At 49.9% G+C, this 19136-nt stretch overlaps 6 protein-coding genes across 6 annotated transcripts; 3 read left to right on the forward strand and 3 right to left on the reverse strand.

The window, feature by feature from the left end:
• Window positions 1–43: 43 nt before the first annotated feature.
• PFICI_01002 (uncharacterized protein) lies at window positions 44–1571 on the reverse strand (the record flags this gene model as incomplete). The annotated part of the gene is made up of 3 exons (XM_007829583.1): window positions 44–853; window positions 1002–1167; window positions 1321–1571. The coding sequence occupies 3 exons, from the start codon at window positions 1569–1571 to the stop codon at window positions 44–46; spliced, it is 1227 nt and encodes a 408-aa protein (XP_007827774.1).
• A 3298-nt stretch (window positions 1572–4869) lies between these two features.
• PFICI_01003 (uncharacterized protein) lies at window positions 4870–6405 on the forward strand (the record flags this gene model as incomplete). Its single annotated transcript, XM_007829584.1, has 3 exons — window positions 4870–5172; window positions 5291–5822; window positions 5915–6405. The coding sequence occupies 3 exons, from the start codon at window positions 4870–4872 to the stop codon at window positions 6403–6405; spliced, it is 1326 nt and encodes a 441-aa protein (XP_007827775.1).
• Window positions 6406–6909: 504 nt separating this feature from the next.
• On the reverse strand, window positions 6910–7566 carry PFICI_01004 (uncharacterized protein; the record flags this gene model as incomplete). Its single annotated transcript, XM_007829585.1, has 3 exons — window positions 6910–7200; window positions 7267–7353; window positions 7417–7566. 3 exons carry the CDS (start codon window positions 7564–7566, stop codon window positions 6910–6912), a joined length of 528 nt encoding a protein of 175 aa, XP_007827776.1.
• Window positions 7567–9657: 2091 nt separating this feature from the next.
• PFICI_01005 (methyltransferase BUD23) lies at window positions 9658–10500 on the reverse strand (the record flags this gene model as incomplete). The annotated part of the gene is made up of 1 exon (XM_007829586.1): window positions 9658–10500. The coding sequence occupies one exon, from the start codon at window positions 10498–10500 to the stop codon at window positions 9658–9660; it is 843 nt and encodes a 280-aa protein (XP_007827777.1).
• Window positions 10501–11003: 503 nt separating this feature from the next.
• PFICI_01006 (uncharacterized protein) lies at window positions 11004–11821 on the forward strand (the record flags this gene model as incomplete). The annotated part of the gene is made up of 3 exons (XM_007829587.1): window positions 11004–11073; window positions 11188–11421; window positions 11475–11821. The coding sequence occupies 3 exons, from the start codon at window positions 11004–11006 to the stop codon at window positions 11819–11821; spliced, it is 651 nt and encodes a 216-aa protein (XP_007827778.1).
• A 1928-nt stretch (window positions 11822–13749) lies between these two features.
• On the forward strand, window positions 13750–19052 carry PFICI_01007 (uncharacterized protein; the record flags this gene model as incomplete). The annotated part of the gene is made up of 6 exons (XM_007829588.1): window positions 13750–14617; window positions 14671–16302; window positions 16430–16897; window positions 16971–17479; window positions 17543–18353; window positions 18502–19052. The coding sequence occupies 6 exons, from the start codon at window positions 13750–13752 to the stop codon at window positions 19050–19052; spliced, it is 4839 nt and encodes a 1612-aa protein (XP_007827779.1).
• Between the last annotated feature and the right edge of the window lie 84 nt (window positions 19053–19136).

Here is a 19136-nt window from a genome sequence, read left to right on the forward strand (position 1 = left end):
GAGCCGGGCCGAGCCAAGCATGAATAAGCTCGCGGTGCATCAATTAGCTGGACAGAGCATCCTGCTTTACGATCCATTCTCGGACCACTTCTGCAATGTCGAGATTGTTGAGCTCCAGATGACCGAAATGGCCGTTACCGTGAATGCCCACGTCAGCGAGCTTGATCCAGTCCGTCTTGACGCCGGCCTGCTCGAGGTAGTTGATGACACAGTGATCATAGGTGGCGTGCACGCTAGCCTCGCCGGTGGTGCAAAGGTACGGCACCTTGGCCAGCTGGGGGAGCTGGCGGGCGGGCTCGGTCTGGAGGTAGCACCGGCGCAGGGCCAAGGTGTCGTTGCCGTCCCACACCTTGTCCAGCTCCGAGGCGTCCGAAACCGGAGGGTCGTAGGTCAAGGGAGTATTAGCCAGACCCCAAGGACGAATCGACGAGCCAGAGTTCAAGGTGGTACCATAGTTCCAAAACGGCTGCGTAGAGTGCTCAAGGTTTATGTTGCCTGCCACCAGGTCCGGGCAGTCGTTGGACAGCAGAATGGGATACTGCGCGCCCGAGGAGTGCGATACTAGGTACGAGGGACCAATCAGTTCCAGCAGGTCACAGCCCGAGGCCCGCATGGACAGCTCGCCCACGGTCCAGTTGCTGGTAAAGGGAATGACGCCCTTGGCAAACTGCTCAAAATAAGGGTCGCCTCTCTGGCCAGTGCCAGGCCATTGCGTATGGTTGACAGCCTGAGGGTAAGTAGCAGCCAACTCTGGCGCAGTAAAACCCGATTGTACACCGTCAATGCCTGTGGAGTTCCAGAGGACATATTCAGAGGTATCTTCCTGGGAAGATCTGCCGACGCCAGTGTGGTCCTTGACAAGTGATTGGGTCAGTATTGTGGGGTTTAATGACGATGCGCGATATACTCCATTGGAGCAACGGTGATGTTAAGATCTCAAGCATGCTCGGGAATTTTTTGCAACAAAGTTGACCCAGAGAGTAGAATGCGGGCTTGCTTACAAGAAGGTAGACCTGATAGCCTTGCTCGAGGAAGTAGGAAGCAAAGCCTCTTCTCCCGTCTGGAGTATTCAGCCATGTCACGCCCGACACGGCACCACCATGGAAGAAGACGAGCGGGTGAGCATGTTGAACACCGCCACTGGGAGTGAGCTTCTCGACATAGAGTCTATAATAAAAAAATTAGTGTCTTTTTTTCAACCGTCATGACGTACAAGCACGGCCGGGATATGGGCATAAGGCGGACAAGGGTCCTCAGTGTCTCGCGGAGTAGGTGTCTAAAAGAAGAAAAAAGTAGAATAAGAAAAATTGCAGCACTTACTGATCGGCCGTGATATTAGCAGAGCCAGTATTGATCAACCGACCACCCACATAGTACACATCGCGCGTGTACAGGACCTCGCTGGAGGAGCAGCGTGGGGAGACAGCGGCGACTCCGGTGCAGTTGGCGGCGGTGGAATTGACGACACCGGTGCCGTTGGCCTTGGCCGTGTTACGCGGCTCCGGCACATGGGCCGAGACAGACAGACCCGCGGCGAGGGAAAAGAATGGAACAAGGAACGAACGGACCATGATGAACACGCCTCGCCAAGACAAGCCAAAAAGAGGGAACGTAAACAACCGACTAAAAAGTCGAGGGAAAGGGAAAAAAAAAAAGAGTGACTGGACTGGCTAATGACGACGGCGAGCGCGGGTTGAGAAAAAGTCCAGTCAAGTTCTGGCCAAGGAAAGACGTCCACCCAACATACAAATAACAACGATCGGCTACGAGCGTGGACCCCTAAGCGATGTCAAGGGCTGGAGGTTGCTGTTGCTGGTGGGGTTTTGAAGGGGGTTCGGATATTAGCATGGTCTTACAATATTGCTTCAGCCGAGGCACCACTGACCGTTGTTCGCCGTTGAAATGGAGAGGACTTGATCTCATGAAGAAGCATTTTCTATGTAGCAAGAAGGGTGAGATGGGTATACATTCACTGCATCACTGTATACTCTCAATGGAGGGCTAGATATCATCGTGCATTGGGCAGATACACTGACTGGTCATTGAATATGGGTGCCCACGGGTACCCTCCAACAAAGGAAACTAGCGACAATGGGCTGAAGGTCTGGTCTGTGCTCCCCTAAACCCATTCAAGTGCTACCTTGAACTTTACCTGCAAAGACATTTTCTCATCAATAGATGTTGTCTCTCTACTATTTACTTACCAAGCTTGGGATGACTAGACGTATGCCTCTCACAGGCTGTAAGACTGGCCGACAAAGTGGATCCGAGTATGAAAAAAATACGTACGTGCTCGCAGAAAACTTGGACCACAGGAAGGACACTGCAGTCGGGATGGAGTTCAATGTACGGTATAATCGCATCGAGGTTCGAGTCGTAGAAACCCGCGGAAATACGGAGCATTTATTGTCTCCGGGAAGTCATATCGGTTTATATACAACAGAGTCAATATCAGTATGATCTAGGTAGACTACCTAGCACTAGATATTTTAAGCCACAGTCAGATCTGGACAATTGCCGCTCACGCGGGGAAAGTATGTGTAACCTTAGTGTATGTCGGGCAGTCCGGGGCAGCGCAAGGATCAAGTTGACCCTTTAAGCGCTCTGACTTGTCATTTCAGCCTTGTCGCAGCCTCGTTGCTGCTGTCATGAACAAGAAGATCGTGTTTTGATGCAACTTGCTGTATGATTGACAAATGCACGCATTTGTGAGATATGGGTGATGGCCCCAGGGCATGGTTGACACGTGGGTTACCGCTATTGCGCTCACGAGCACACCACTCCAGGCAATGATATTGCTGATCTCTTTGACCTCTCTTGCAGATCTTCTCGGTCACGCTGACTGAGAATGCGCTAGATCTGTTATCAGATACCTGCCCGTCTCCAGCATGTATGCCCTTGTCAGTTGAGTTTTTTTTCCTTTATTTTTTCTTCCCTTTCCTTGAAAGCGGGCATCGATCGGCTTGGTGGAGCGGCTGTCGCTAAGGATCGGAGGCAGACTTTTTATCTGACAGCCCCCCTGCAGAAGAATTTTGACACTCGTCACCAAAACGGGTGGTTTTCGATACCACAAAACAAAGGTGAACCGACCGAAAAATTGAGCTGTAACAAGGGGAATCAATCTCCAAGAGCAGGGAAATATTACATTTCTTGAATTGTATTTTTTATAATTCTTTTGGTAGATATTTGGCCGTCTGAAGTTAGGATACTACTGTGTAGTGGGCACGAGTATCAAAATTCTTATGCGGGCCTCCTGCTGATGATCAGATAAGATTACCAGTGGATTAGCCGTGTATACCAACACCTGGTTTTGCACATTCGCACGGTAATGGCGCACGTTAAACTTTCAGAGCGCGAAGTATGCCATGGTAGGTAGAGTAGAAGGCACACGGACTCTTCTATGCTTTCTCGGTTATCTGAAAAGCTCGATTTGGGTTGCCGTTTCAACTTTCGTATCCAAACAGGGCTATGTAATATAACTAAGCAAACCTCCTTCCGAATTCGAAGGTCGACTTGCGAGCGCCAAGGAGCATAATCACCTACCAGTAGTGCGGCTAGAAGTTTAAAGCAAAATCCGAATTGGTTCAAGCGCTCAGACAGGCGTCCCCGGGACATTATGGAGACATTGTTAACCTAAAAACGTTGAAGATGGGATTTGTAGCGGTCAGCTTGTCATAGGTATTGGATTCAATATTCCCACAAATATTTGTATCCAGCAACTGGCTTGCATCTCATAAATCATGGAGCATTTCCTCCACGAGTTCAACGGACACGCAATACCTCTGCAGAACCTCTCTCTTGCCTCTCGCTACTCGCTACACGACTGCTCGATGGTGCAAAAACTGATTTTTAGCTGCCGGGGTCTGTATGTAAGGATATCCCTTGTTAGCATAGCGTCCTGTGACGATGGGGCTACACATCGTGGGTCTTGCTCGAGTCGTTAGCGATTTTCAGCATTCTTCACCACTAGCAGTGCTTGGCAACGTTCAGCACTCTATTTGGCTTTATTTGGTATGCCGCGTGATGATACAGGCTACCAACACTTTGGCCATGTCTCATGCTTGAAAGGCTTCTAGTCACTGTCGCATAATGTTATCATATCTGAACACCATGGGACAACCTCGTCGACCATGGCGAGAGTCTATTCAGGGCTTTGGTGGCGGATCAAGAATAGTAGTCGAGCACACAGTAAAACTCATCACATGTATGCCCACCGAAATGTCAATCATATGGGTACACCAAGACCTTGACAAGCTGAGAAAGCGTAGTGAACGGGGAGTAAGGGTCTTGTAAGGCCCAACTACCGGGCTCCATCCACGCAAGCCAGGCAATGCGGTTGATGCGGCAGCGCCGCCAACCTCTGACAAGGTAACGAATGGAGACGATCCCTCATCGGCTTACCGAAATGGCGAATGTGCTGACAAGCAAAATTGCTCATGGTCAAGGATCGCCGGTTGTCTCGAATATGTGGTTGGGTCTCTAGGTCCCTGTCTCCAGCTATACATAATCGCTCTCAAGGCCTAATATGGCAGCGCCCGAGCAAATTTAGCTCAACACCCTTGAATCTACTACTCTCGCAACGGGTTGTAATAACAATAGAAATCCGCAGCCATCGATCGAAAAGTAATAGAAATCTGATTCAAGCGAGGATCGTTGAAAGCTTTGCCAGTTTGCTGTGTGTCTATACCGCAACTTCGGTAACCGAGCACCGGAGCCCTGTCTGGGACGTCCTCCCCTGCATCTCGTCGAGCAAAAAGCATATATGTATCTTGGGCTAAGCAGTCCTTGGCTCTTTCAGGTCTTCGACTTGATTGAGATTCTCGAGCATCGTGTCGCATTTGTCTTCATGTGAACGGTGTTCCTGTTGATATGTCGAACTCGACGTCGGCCTTTATAGGCCAACCACCCAACACGGAGAGGGACTGGTATATCGTTCGGGGGTTCCTGCGAGGCTACGGAATGTACACGGTCGATCCTGGTTTGGGTTATACGCTTGCTGCTCAGAAACCATACGATGGATACACTTATGCGCCCCGAACACCCGGAATCATTGTTGGCCTCTCAATCGTCATTGTGGCCATAGTGACTGCGACTGGTACAAGACTCGCGCTGAGGGCTGCAATGTCACAAATGCGATTTGGTGCTGATGACTGGGCAACTATCGCGGCTGCTGTAAGTGCTCTACTCTGTCCATCTGGTCACATTGTAAAGCTGGTGCAAGCTGGCATGGCCTTGATACACCCACTGCAATGCCAGACACAGATGAATACTAACGCATTGTCACACCCAGGCCATGGGCATCACATATACAGCCTGTCAACTCTGCATGGCCACTCACGGCGGCGGGAAACACATATGGGATGTGACCTACGAAGAATATAATGTTTTCTACTACTATGGAGTCATCGACAAGTTCATTTTTTACGTTACCGTAGGACTAGTCAAGATCTCCTTGACGCTCTTTATCCGACGACTAGCCGACCGGGCCTCGAGACACTGGAAGTGGTTCTGCGACTTCTTCCTCGTCACACTCATCCTGTATATTGCCGCCGCCATTTTCTGGGAAGTCTTTACTTGCACACCCGCACGGGCGCAGTGGGATAAGCTCTTTGCCGGCATGATCATACATCCAGCAACGTGCCAGCCTTCGAGCATCCAAGGTGTTCAGAATCTCTTTTTCAACATTACACATGTTGTACAGGGAGTGATACTTTTGCTCTCGCCCATGGTTATTCTTTGGAAAGTTCAGATGGATAAACATAAAAAAGCAAGATTGTTTGGGATGTGGACAGTCGGTCTCATTGCCGTCATCTGCGGACTCAGTAAGTACTTTCCTCATGCCCTTTCGACAGCCATACCCTGGGTCTCTGGTCAAACAACAAACACCTGAGCATCAACTAACATCATCTCGTAGTGCGGCAACTGCGCGCCGACTTCTCCTCGGATCTCATGTGGGACTACACGGAGCTGCTGATCTGGACGGCACTGGACGTCTGTGTAGGCATCATCACCATCTCCCTTCCGGTGATGGACGCGTGGCTGGCGGGAGCCTGGCGGGGCGCCGTCTCCAAGGTCGGCCGATCGGGCGGCTCCAGCTCGAACCCAAAGACGATTGGCACAAGCCGATCCAGCAAGTACATCAACAATGCGTCGGCGCGGCGATCAATGATGCCCGGAGCCAAAGGCTACTCGCACACGGACTCGGTCGAGGACATGATCCACACCATACCCAACCAACCTTCGCCGACCGGCAGCAACGACGAGACGGAGCTCCATGCTATTACCCGGACCGACGAGTACAGCGTGCATTGTTACTCGTCCGCTGCCAACGACTCTGACTGGGACGACGGGCGCCCAGGAAAGGCATACACCAAACATAGCTCCCGAAACTTTAGCATGAAGTAATTGTTGCGGATGCCACGACTTTCTCTTGATAGACCTCTGGCTTTCACACAACCATTCTTGTACATATTTGCCCACACATAAATGACCAAAAGAAACGACCAGACCCCTAGATACCTCTTGATACCCACAATAAAGCTTAGTTATTATCCCTTTTATCTGACTTGCTCCTACTGAGACTTGATCCTATAGGGATAGAGGAGAAGAGATGAAAGAAGTAAACTTTGGATCAAAGCATCTCGTCTTTGGACGTAACATTGCATTTGGGCACTGATCTACCAAATTAAGCACGTGAGTCATGCAAGGACGGGATCAGAAAGGAATATTTGCTGGTTCCTGATTCCATGTACGCCTCAATTCGCTTCTTATACTAGCTATGAAGTCTCCATCTGCCCATCCTCCGCGGAACAATGTGTCTTCCCAGCGACCAAGTACCCGAAAAGCTGATTCATAGCCCTGGATCTGTAGAACATACTTGCCCTTCCCAGCGACTTTGGAACAAATCCCTTAGTGGTCACGATCCTTGCGACCATGGCGACGGCGACGATACGCAGCCTTGGCAGTGGTCATCATCATGCGCAGAGAGGTTTTGGTCGGGGGTCTCTCGCGCCAGGTACGCATGGTTCCAGAGCCTGTAGTGGCAGGAGTTTGAGGTCCAGCAGGACGCTCGGCGGTGACGGGGGTCATGATGTTGCGAACGCGGGCTCGGGCTCTCTTGTACCAGCGTGCAGTCGGGGTGGGAAGGATGACCTCGGGGGCAATCTCGGGGTTGACGGCATCGACGAGTGTATAGTTGAACTGGTGAAAACGAAAAAGATTAGAGACTCTTCCTCATCGGGGGGTTCGTGAAGGTGAACTGCTTACTCGGATCTTGTGGGAGACTCTCAGCAGGGCGACGATCTCGTCGTCGGTCAGATCAATGTTGGGATGGTTTCTGGCCTCAACGATGATCTGCTTCAGTGTCAATGTGCCGCCTCCTCTTGAGAGATCTGGTGCCAAGATTCATCTACTCACACAGCGGAAAAGATCTGCAACGATTCTACCATGGTCGGCCAAGGCGGTTGTGATCTCAAAGGACTCGACTGCAAGATAAACATCGAAGTCGTTATAAGAACCAGCGACTCGGAGTAGCTGCTCGAGAAGGTCGGCAGCAATGTTCGACATTTTGGCGCGTTGCTCGAATGAGGGCTGCGGGTTATCTCACGTAGTTGATGTTGCTTCTGCAATCATTGGTGATGATGACCAACTGTCAGCAACCACTAAAGTAGAGGTCAGTTGATTGCTGTAGGAATGCAAAAGGGAGAAGGGCAATAGCTGGAAGGAAATCAAGAACCTGGATGACCTTGGTATTGAAGGTGCTCAGCACAGACCGCAAACGCTGCACCTGGTACTCGCGAGAACTTCATTTTGAGGTTCCTGCCGCGGCTGTGTTTGCATAGAGACCATTGTCGACGACGAGGGGACCTTTTCCCAAGAAATATTCACCTAGAAAGGCGGGCACGACCGGGCACGACAACGTCGACGATCCAACGGAAAATCATTCCCTTGAACGGCTTTCAAGAAGGTGATAAAGCGTTCAAGGACAAAATGGTCAACATGGACGTTCGTGGGAGTATTCATCGTTTCGATCAGACGGGACAAGTTATCGTCAACAGAGTCGCAGTGTGGTTACCTCGAACGCTCCTTTAACAGGGGGCCGACATGAAATCTATGGTTCAAGTCAAGAGAGAAACACAAAGAAATTCGACGATATTTATTGTATACTTTTACAGGTCAAAGAGATGGGTAAATATGAAAAATGATTTTCAAAGGCTCATGTTCCATGGGTGTTCACCTCGACATGAACTTTACATCACAGATTGTAATGCAAATGTTCAATCACGTTTGTATACGGGGGACACAATCAATTTAATTCATATTGAAAAGTGAAATCATGCTTCATGGATTATGCCAAATTATCAGAAGGGACAATCGCACCCAAAATAAAGCTCACATTCAATGATAACGTGGTTTGGCAATTATAACTGACAACTCTTCATCGCCCTAGTTTTGACTGTTGCTCTATCTTGACTTATTTGACTCTTCTGGTGAGACTTGATTCCTGTTCAGACTTCAAGAGACGGATGTGGCATACAGACCACAAGTCACCATGGTTATGTGAGGAGTGACGTCCTCTCCCAAGCATTTCTGACTCGACGAGATCATGTCGGGACAGCCCTAAATATAAAAGTAATAGCAATCACAGCGTGTAGTCGTATTGACAGAGGAGATCAAATGTTCTCCCAAGGTCAATCGAGACCTTGCCGACAGATCAATCCGCGCATATTGATCACATCATCTGGTTTCATGTATTGCATGAGCTCTCTGTGTCGAGCGGGTCATGAATTAGCGCTGGAGAAATTGCTGAATAGAGCCACACAAAGAGTTACACGCCTCGCTTGAAGAACACTGATGACGCTTTATCTATACTGTCTGTCTGTCGCTCAAGTAATATTGCAGCATTTACTAAAAACGTTACATAACATTTTTAAGCCTATATATATGATATTTAAATAACAGACTGCGGGATTTAGTTTGTATTATTGCAGTTATTGCTTACAAAGTCATGTTGAAAATAGAATGCGCCGGGGCATCCAGCTGGGAATAGCTGGGGATTAGCGCACTGACTTAAGTTTTGATAAGCCGCAAAACCTTTGCTGTGTCTAGTGAGCATGGCCGAGTGGTCTAAGGCGGTAGATTTAAGCTCTACTGACGAAAGTCGCCTGGGTTCGACCCCCAGTGCTCACAACAGTGGTTTTTTTGTTTTTGCTATTCTTTTTTCATCTATATATATATTCTTGTTTTTGGCTATTCCCACTGAACAAATGAATGGATGGATGCATGCATGGAAAGGGGGAGAGGGGTGTTTTCCCCCTTTCCCAACCAAGCAAGACTTGTTTGTGAGCCTCAATGAAACAGGCCGAATCGTGATCATAAACCTAAAATTGAAATGTTCTTTGAAATTATCCATGATTCAATGACATGATGCCATCAGCGAGGATGGGCCATGCGCATCACATCATAGGGACAATTCTGACTTTTGGAAACATTTCGTTGTGCTTGGTATAAAATGCATACCATATTGCATTGTGTATATGTAGTATGTGCAAGGTCCAAAAGACTGCAATAGTTGAAAATAACAAGTTTTCTTTACCCTCCTTGAAACTCCTAAACTCCGCCGCCGAAAATGCATGGGTATGTCCTTTGCGATGGTGCTTAAAAAGCAATTCTTCTCTTCCGGCCAGTGTATTTCGATGTCGCCTTGACAACCTTTCCTTTCCTCTCCATTTGTTCCTTCTTCTTGACAATCCAGGCTTTGCTGCCCTTCTTGACGTCGCGCTGTGAGCCGGCAGCCTTTCTCCTGATATCCATGACATCCACATTGTCCATATCCTTGACGACTCCGGTAATGTCGCCACTTTGGCCATTAATGACAGCTTGTCCGACTGTGAGAACCAAGTAGACCTTGACATTTTTGGTGTCGGGGTCGTCCTCGAGCAGACCAGCGCCGAACCCGGCCTTGACTGCGGCACCCGTGATCATCTTCTTTTGTTCGTCGTTCTTGGGGTAGAATTGGCACACGGCTCTTCCTCCCCTCTTGAGACTGGCGTAGAGCCCACCGAAAAACCTCGACAATCTTCCTTGAGGCGATGTGTCGCTGCTCTCTGCATTGCATAACCACTGAATGGCACTGATACTGATGGCTGCATCGAATGAACCGGCACGGAACGGTACACCTTGTCCAATATCTGCCAGTAGAAGATCTCCCTCCACGTCTCTTTGCAGGGCCACGTCCAACATGGAGGCCGAGACGTCCATGCCGACCCAAACGTGAGGACCCCCTTCGTCTGGCGACAGCGAGGAGAGAATTTCACCCGACAGGCCACTTCCACAGCCGACATCGAGGATAAAAGAAGGGCCCGGAAGGTCGAGAAGCTCGAGGGCGCGGTGGGTCATGGACGCCTGGATGTTCTGAATACGCGACGAGGTGGTGTACTTGCGGGCTTCGACATCGTCGTAGTGGACGTCGGCCGCCAGAGTGTCTTCGGGTCTCGACATGTTGGGCGGTGTATTCTTGAGGGGACTTGAGAGTGGCTGGCTGATCACGAGGTCGATTCGTATCTCTTTCTTGCCCGTTCCCTCCCGTTTGAATTTGGCTTGCAGTTTAGGTGACCGTTCTAGGCGTTCATTCGCAAATTCGCAGCGCCGACGATTCCCTGGACCCCTCCAAAATTTTGGTGGGGCAGCTTGATCTTATCGCAGCAGATAGGTAAATCTTAACTCCGAAATGCTGCTGCTCTCATTGGGCAGAGCTCTGTTGAAGCCACGGTTGAGGTCATGGTCCCGTCGCATGCGTCCATCCATGCATTGGATTCATTGTGGCCGCATTGAGTTTACGCCAGGTGCGACAGCTCAAACTTGCAACCAAGAAAACAACCATTCATTCATTCATTCATTCATTCTTTTATGCATTCTACGACGACCGACACCTTGTTTTGGTCAGCAACCTACAAAATAGTTTCGCCTTTCCTTACAATGCAACTCTGCCAGCGACAGTCATAATGTGGATTCTGCCTCTGGTTGGCTACCTCGGCTCCATCGTGGGCTTTTGCTTCTTGACCTTGGCCATAGGTATGTGTGCATTTCCTAGTGCTGCCAGTCTTGAGGAAATCCTTGGAGCTTGAGGAACGCGATTCCTTTGGGGGATCTGTTCGAGCCGCAGCGCTGACTTGAACATTGTTATAGCCTCCGGTCTCTACTATCTCTCCGAGCTCGTCGAAGAGCATACGGTCATTGCCAAGCGACTCCTGACGCAACTCATATTCGGCATCATTGGACTGCAAACAATACTATGGCTGATTGACGGGCTGCCCTTTACCTTGTCCTTGATGAGCATCGTCTCTCACGTTGTTTATCTTGGCAACATGCGACGCTTCCCATTTGTGCGATTGACGGATCCCTTGTTCGTTGTTTCTTGTGGTATGTCTGGGCAGATTCCCTCTCTATGAGAAGCCATCACTAACATGGGACAGTGCTCGTGCTTGTCAACCACTATTTCTGGTTCCGCTACTTCTCCGCGGTCCAGCAGCGATCCTACTCCCGCCTTAGCAACATCTATGACCAACCCGATATACCGTCCTTTGCCGAGATTGCCTCATATTTCGGTATTTGTGTTTGGTTCATCCCTTTTGCGCTCTTTGTCAGCTTGTCCGCCAGCGACAATGTGCTGCCAACCATGGGCTCGGAACAGCCGTCGAGCAGCACGGATGGAAAGAATAAGCGTCAAAGCATTGTCAAGGTCGGAGTCGACTATGTTCTCTCTGGCATTGGAGAGGTGTCTCGAATGGCCGGCTGGAAGAAGCCCGAGGACAGGTTTTGAGTTTCGGTATGCGCTTGAAGTCACAAGATTGGCTTTGTATGATAATACCACTACAGCCCTGCTGTAGCGTCTAGGCAGTCAAAAAGGTGTGTTGTTCAATACGATTTTCCTTACTCATACTGACCATGACTTCAGACATTGTTAGGTCTAGCCTTTGGAATCTGCGAGACTGATGATGCAGTAAAATGCTGTGCTCTAACAACATAAGACGACTGGTTGTGATATGTTCGGTACGGAAACGACTTTCTTCATCCCCTTGGCCCCCTTGCACTACAACGATGACCTCATCAATATTTCATGCCAGGTAGAGTTGAATCACCTGGTCTTTGAGGCGACATTGATGCATATGATCGAAATCTTGCTGATTTACTACACAAATACTCTTCTTCCCTTTACCAGCGCAATTGAGACTCCGCGGCACTTGTCTAACTCATACACAGGTTCAATTGTCGGATCAAACACCGGACTAGGTCAGCTGCCTTTGACCATGCGATACCTGCATTGATCTGATAGCAAGATGCTCTGACTCTGCATGTTGCGAATTCGCGCACCTGGTCTTTATACGTAGCTACCCAATCAGTACGGAATACTTGCATGCCATGAAAAGGGTGTTATTTTCCAAAGGCGCAGTGCCACCAGTGTTCATGGTGCAGCAGGCCAGAAACTAGAGTCAATTGATTCGCGACTGTAACAAAGCGGAGTCAACATCGGGTATAGCTCCCCAATTTATGACTTACTTCGACCTTTTAAAAACTTGTGTGGAACTTTTGGCTGGTCGTTTTTTGTTTTCAGTGGGCAGTGATTATCAAAAGACATATCTCCGGGGCCAAGAAGGGAAAAAAAGAAAAAGTGCTTCCTCGAGGTCTCGTGAGTACTATACCGACCTAGGTGAAAATAGAATATCGCTCATAGTTTTGGCTTCGATCTGCACAGTTGTGCTTCAAGGGGAATACAATGTCGCCCGACGTGGCAGCACCTGCAAACACCTAGGTAGGCTGGCCATGCTAAAACATGTCCTAAGATCGTGACATCAAAGTCCCTTGGATTGGGCATTTTTGCGCCCGTGCCCTGTACGAGGAAGCAGAGCCCACCTTGGCATGCCGGTTATAGTGGCAGTGCCATCGTGGTTCAATATGGTAGCCATTGAAATAAATACCTCCACGACCCTTACGGTACTTGGACCCAGTCGGACCCAGCAAATATGCATCCTTCCACCAACTGCCTTAATCGAAAGTCGCATACAATAGACAAATGCCAAGCCTCCGTGCCGCAAGCTTAATTCCTTCGCGCACAGATGGGCGTGAGGGCGGGCTCGGCGGGCTACCACTAATGCAACTCAAAACTACTTTATTCTGTTGCCTAATGGTGTTTTTCTTGTCAACACTATCCGATCTCTGCTGGTTTGGGCATTTGACTGAGTCCCTGATGCTGTAGGCTAATAGTAGGAGTCCATAATCTGTGACTTAATTTTGTTGCCTGGAGAGAAACCAGCCGTGTCCTACATGTTTGATTGGACCATGCAGGTCGAGACACACTTTCAGACCATGCTGACATGGTTATACGAATAGAACAGAGATCTTCAGAATTCGGTCCCGTGTGAAGTGTACATGCTGAAAATGAATTCTGGCTAACCATCTTGGGCACCGCCGCGGCTGTGTTACCCATATGAATTCAAACTTTGACTTGCAAACAGCGCAGTATCCGTTTTAGGATGGCAATCTCCCGTGGCTGTAACAAATCAGATCATCTATGGAAGACAGACAGACTGGAAGAAAAGTGAATACTAATATTCCTCCCCGAGCTCCCAAGGGTCACTATCAGATTCATCAAACATTGAGTAGTAAGATGCATTCTTGCACAACATACACATTTCTATCAAACTAAAACATTGGATTTTGAGTTGTAGGCGAGATACGAAAGTTGCAGCCATGGCAGTGGCGTTTGACACCATACGCCGCCAGACCTGGGCACTCACGAAAAAGAATTATACGGTAGCAGTCGTCCGGTCGTTCGGCTGGACACTGTTCCGTGCCTATATTCTCCCACTCATCATTGTCATACTACTCCTCGAGATTCCCAACTTTACGAAAAAGACGAGCCATAATGGCGTGGGTTCCCCCGCTACGGTCAAGAGCCTGGCAGACTCCATCGACAGCTCAAGGAAGCTCGCCATTGTTCAACTAGCAAACCAGACGAGCGATGTGCAACAAGTCATCAAAACAATAACCGAGCCTCTCGGCGAAGACAAGATCATCCGTCTCTCTAGCGCCGACGAGGTATGGGATGCTTGCAATGTCGACTTCCACGGCAACTCCAACTGTCATGCAGTACTCACATTTAGAGACTCCCCTGGCAACGGTGCAGTCAATGACACTTGGACATATTCCATCCAGGTAGACCCCAATCGCCGATCAGGGGGAGTCGTCGACGTTGTCAACCACGATACTCTGTACGAGAACTTCTGGGTGCCCCTTCAAGTTGCCATTGACAATGCCATTGCAAACACGACCTCCATGCCAGAAGTCTACTCATACGCCATGGTTGATGTCGATGAGGCCGCAAAGCGAACGAGGCAGTCATACCTGGAGACCGCCCGTGTCATTCTTGGATTCGCCTTCTTCCTGTCAATGCTGACGGTTGTGCATCATGCTTCGACCATGATGTCCTCGGAGAGAGAGTTTGGACTTGCTCAGCTCGTCGATGCCATGGGAGGAGGAGTCGCCTGGCCGAGGATTATTAGTTACAGTCTATTTTTCGATCTTTTGTATCTGCCTCTATGGATAATCATTGGTGCTCGTATGTAACATGCTGCTTCACCCGTCGGACGAGAGCCTTGCTGACAATTATAGTGATCGGACACTTACTTGTACCCCATACCAACATGGCCATTCCGATATTCTGGCAAATATTTGCGGGCTGGGCGACGACACACTCGGCTGTCTTTGCGACCGCCTTTTTCCGAAACTCCAACGCTGCTGTCACAATCGTCTTTCTTGTGGCCTTTCTCCTAGCAGTGGCCGCCACCTTTGTGGACAATCTCGGGCGGACACCTCCCGAAGTCCCCGAGATTGCCATTCTGTCGTTGCTCTTCCCCAGCATGAATTACATCTTCTTTCTCAACTTCCTCCTCAGATTCGAAATCCTCGAGTTGCCCACCACCATGGGCTCACCGCTGCCAAAGGGTGATGTCGACACCATGTTTAGTTCTGAAGCAGTCCGGCGTTGGAATTACAACGTTGGGCCATATCTACTTTGGATACTCTTGATCATTCAGATTATTGTGTTTCCTATACTCGCCGGGCTGGTGGAACATTGGATGAATGGAAACAACCGTCGCCGTCGCGACTTTAACAGACACCCTGATGCCGACGGTTCTCATGTGGCCATTGAAGCTGCCGGTCTCGAGAAGCATTACGGGCCCTCTATCTGGAGAAAGATGTTCTGCTGCGGACGCGGAAAGCCCGTCGTCAAGGCAGTAGATGGACTCAACCTCACAAGTCAAAAGCGTCAAATTCTGTGTCTCTTGGGTCCAAATGGGTCTGGAAAAACCACAACTCTAGACATGATTGCCGGATTTCAGACGCCCACTGGCGGTTCCGTCAACATCAATGCGCTCCCTTCACAGATTGGCGTCTGCCCGCAAAAGAATATTCTCTGGGACGAGCTGACGGTATTTGAGCATCTCGTCTTTTGGAATACCGTCAAGAGCGGCACTGATGATGCCGCGGCGCTCGAGAAGCTCGTCCAAATGTGCGACCTCGTCAAGAAGAGAAACACTCTGGCCAAAAACCTCAGTGGTGGCATGAAGCGTAAATTACAGCTGGCTTGCATGTTGGTAGGCGGAAGCTCCGTCTGCTTGATGGACGAAGTGACTTCTGGACTCGACCCGATTTCGCGCCGTGTCATCTGGAACGCCGTACTTGGTGAGCGCTCTCGTCGAACAATGGTGTTTACCACTCACTTTCTCGACGAGAGCGAGGTGCTTTCTGACCACATTGTCATTGTCTCTCTCGGTAAAGTAAAGTGCCAAGGCACTCCCGCAGAGTTGAAGAACCAATATGGTGCGGGATATAGGGTGCACCTACCCAAGACGGCGGATGTCTCTTCCATCACGTATCCCGTCGTTGATCACGGCGATCGCTACATTTGCAGAACTCCCGACTCCTCCTCGGCAGCGCGCCTCTTGGCTACCCTAGAGGACACCAAGGATTCGCAAAACTTCATCACGGGTCCCACGATTGAGGATGTCTTTTTAAAGGTCTCGGACGAACCTCACGTGGTAAAGGATGGCAATTCCGATGGAGGGATAGTCCACGAAAAGCCCAACGAAGCGAACCCGAGTTCAATTCCCGATCAGATGCCAAAGCCCCATACCGTGTTTTTCAGGCAGTTCAACGCCCTATTTACTAAGCGTCTCATAATCTTGCGTACTCAGTGGTGGGTTTACATATTGACACTGGCTATACCCATCATAGCAACGTGTAAGTGAACTTGACCCACTGTCGTGTCCCTTCTCACTTCACTGCAGATGAGAATTATTCATTCCTTTCCATTTCTCCAGCAAATCATAACGAATACATTCCAATGGCTAACATGTCTTGCGATCAGACTTTCTCAAAGATCTCTTGCAGACCTACAAAGATGGCGGTTATGTAGGCTTTCAGCCACCAAAATGCGAAGATCTTGTAGGAAGAACCAACGAACCTTCGGTATCCTCCCTGTACAGCGCGAGCGGCGTAGTTGTCGGACCTGACCAGGCAGCGAACCAAAGCCTCCTCGCTACAGGCCAGCGATCTTTTCCGGGTAACGTTTACTTCTATTACGTATCGCAGTACTATAACGGCTTGCCGGTTGTTGTAAACAATTACGACAACTTTACAAAGTATATACACGATCACGCCGTAAATGTAACCAAGGGTGGCATATACATTGACAATACCACCTCACCAGTACTTGCTATTTCCGCATCAGCATACGATTCCGTTTCCTTTACCAATGTCTTCAACATGATGAGGTTGAATATCACCACCAAGATGCTCGTTGGAGATCTGAGATCGGTATCCTCGTATGAAATGTGTAAGTTCCGTCTGCCAAAGGACCATACCGTCGGCCCCATTAATGCTTAAACTCGAGCTAATACCGTTTGCAGCAAACTCTCTCCTATACAACATCATATTCTGCCTGCTCATGGCCATTTACCCTGCCTTTTTTGCCTTGTACCCGACATACGAGCGGCGATCAAAAGTCCGAGCGTTGCAATACAGCAATGGAATACACGCTCTACCTCTATGGTCGTCCTACATGGTTTTCGACATGATGTTTGTGCTCATCATCTCTGTCGTATGCACTGCATTAATCCTCACGCTGGACACGGAGTTCTGGGCCCTTGGCCACTTGTGGCTCGTCCAATTCCTGTATGGCATCGCCGCGCTTCTTCAGTCGTACATCATCTCGACTTTCTCGTCGTCACAGCCAGCTGCGTTGTCCTGGGCAATGATCATCATGATGATTGAGTTTGTTGCTTCCATGATCACCTTGGTCGTCGTGGGAGACAGCTTGGCAGGCGATACAGTCACTCTGGACGGCACAACCTACGCTCTGGGCTTGATTTTCCCGATCCAAAACTTGCTGCGAGCTATTGCATTGAGCTTGAACTTGGTAAGTCTCTATGGAACTTTCGTTTCAGCCCTGTATCCAATTGACTGACTCTAAATTCTACAGTACATTGTTAGGTGCCGCGGAACCACTGCCATCAATGATCCGGGCTCCATCTATGCCTTTGGTGGCCCAATCTTGCTGTTGATAATCCAAATCATAGCCTTCCTGGGTCTTCTTGTCTGGCTCGACGGAACTATTCTGCACTTTTCAAGAACCAAAACGCCACAAACCGACAACGAGAGGGCAGCCGCTGGGGCATCAGGCCGGCCCGACGTCGACACCGAGACCGCCAGGGTCGAAGCCTCAAAGACCGATCTCCTGCGCATGTTGCACGTGTCCAAGCGTTTCGGCGGCACTCACGCCGTGGAAGACGTCTCATTAGGCCTGCGCGAAGGTGAGATCCTGGCCTTGCTGGGACCAAACGGCGCCGGCAAGACGACCAGCATCAACATGATTCGCGGCGACATGAGTCCCTCGTCGGGGTCCATCCTCCTCGAAGGCGTAGACGTGCAAAAGAACAAGCGCCAAGCCCAAGCGCACCTCGGAGTCTGCCCGCAGTTTGACGCGCTGGACCTCTTGACGGTACGGGAACACCTCGTCTTTTACGCGCGGTGCAAGGGCGTTCCCAACGTGGCACAAGACGTCGGCTACGTGCTCTCCCGGGTCGGACTGTCGGCGCACGCGGGCAAGAGGGCGGCGCGGCTGTCGGGCGGGCAGAAGCGCAAGTTGTCGCTCGCCATTGCGCTGCTCGGCAACCCGCCGGTCCTGCTGCTCGACGAGCCCAGTTTCGCCATGGACGCCGCGAGTAAGCGCGTACTATGGAAGACGCTTGAAGCAGTAGCACCGGGTCGTAGTGTACTCCTCACCACTCACAGTAAGTCTTCCTACTTTGAAAATCTGTTTCCTGGTCCCCATATACTGTCCCGGGAAACAAGTACCAGTTGTTTGCATTATAGTCATGTATCAAGAAGAAAAGTGTTCGTGTAGAGGAAATTATTAGCTAACACATCTCGACTCAACAGGCATGGAAGAGGCAGATGCCCTCGCCACCCGCGCAGCCATCATTGCACGCCGCTTGCTGTCCATCGGCACGACGCAGGAACTGCGCAAGAGGCACAGCAACGATTACCATGTCCACTTGATCCTCAAGAGCGCCCCGCTCTCCACACCAGAAGAAATGCAGCGCGTGGCGGACTGGGTCGTCCAGCGGTTCTCTGGCGTGAGAAGCCAAGTCACATTCGAGGGGGAGAATCTCGGCGGACAGGTGCGGTTCCGGGTGCCCGCCGACGCCGTGGTGCACGACTCTGGCCACGACGCCACCGTGCGGGATCGTGCCGACGAGGGCGACGACTTGGTCTCGCCGATTGAGAATGAAGGACAAGGCAAGAGCTTTGTGAGACATTTGATTGACACGCTTGAAAAGAACAAGGAGGAGCTGGGATTGGATTGCTATTCTATTGGCGCCGCGACCATGGAGAGCGTGTTTCTGAGTGTGGTCAAGGATAGCGATGCAGCAGAGGAGGAAGATGAGAAGAAGACAATATGGCAGAAGATGGGATTCAACAGACAATGATATCCACCAAGCATATCTGGTCGAATACTAGCTACTATATACTATTAATTCGGAGACAATTAGCGTTATTTGTTTGGACTATTG

This window comes from Pestalotiopsis fici, assembly GCF_000516985.1.
Source record: "Pestalotiopsis fici W106-1 unplaced genomic scaffold PFICI_Scf_1, whole genome shotgun sequence".
Lineage (NCBI taxonomy): Eukaryota > Fungi > Ascomycota > Sordariomycetes > Amphisphaeriales > Sporocadaceae > Pestalotiopsis > Pestalotiopsis fici.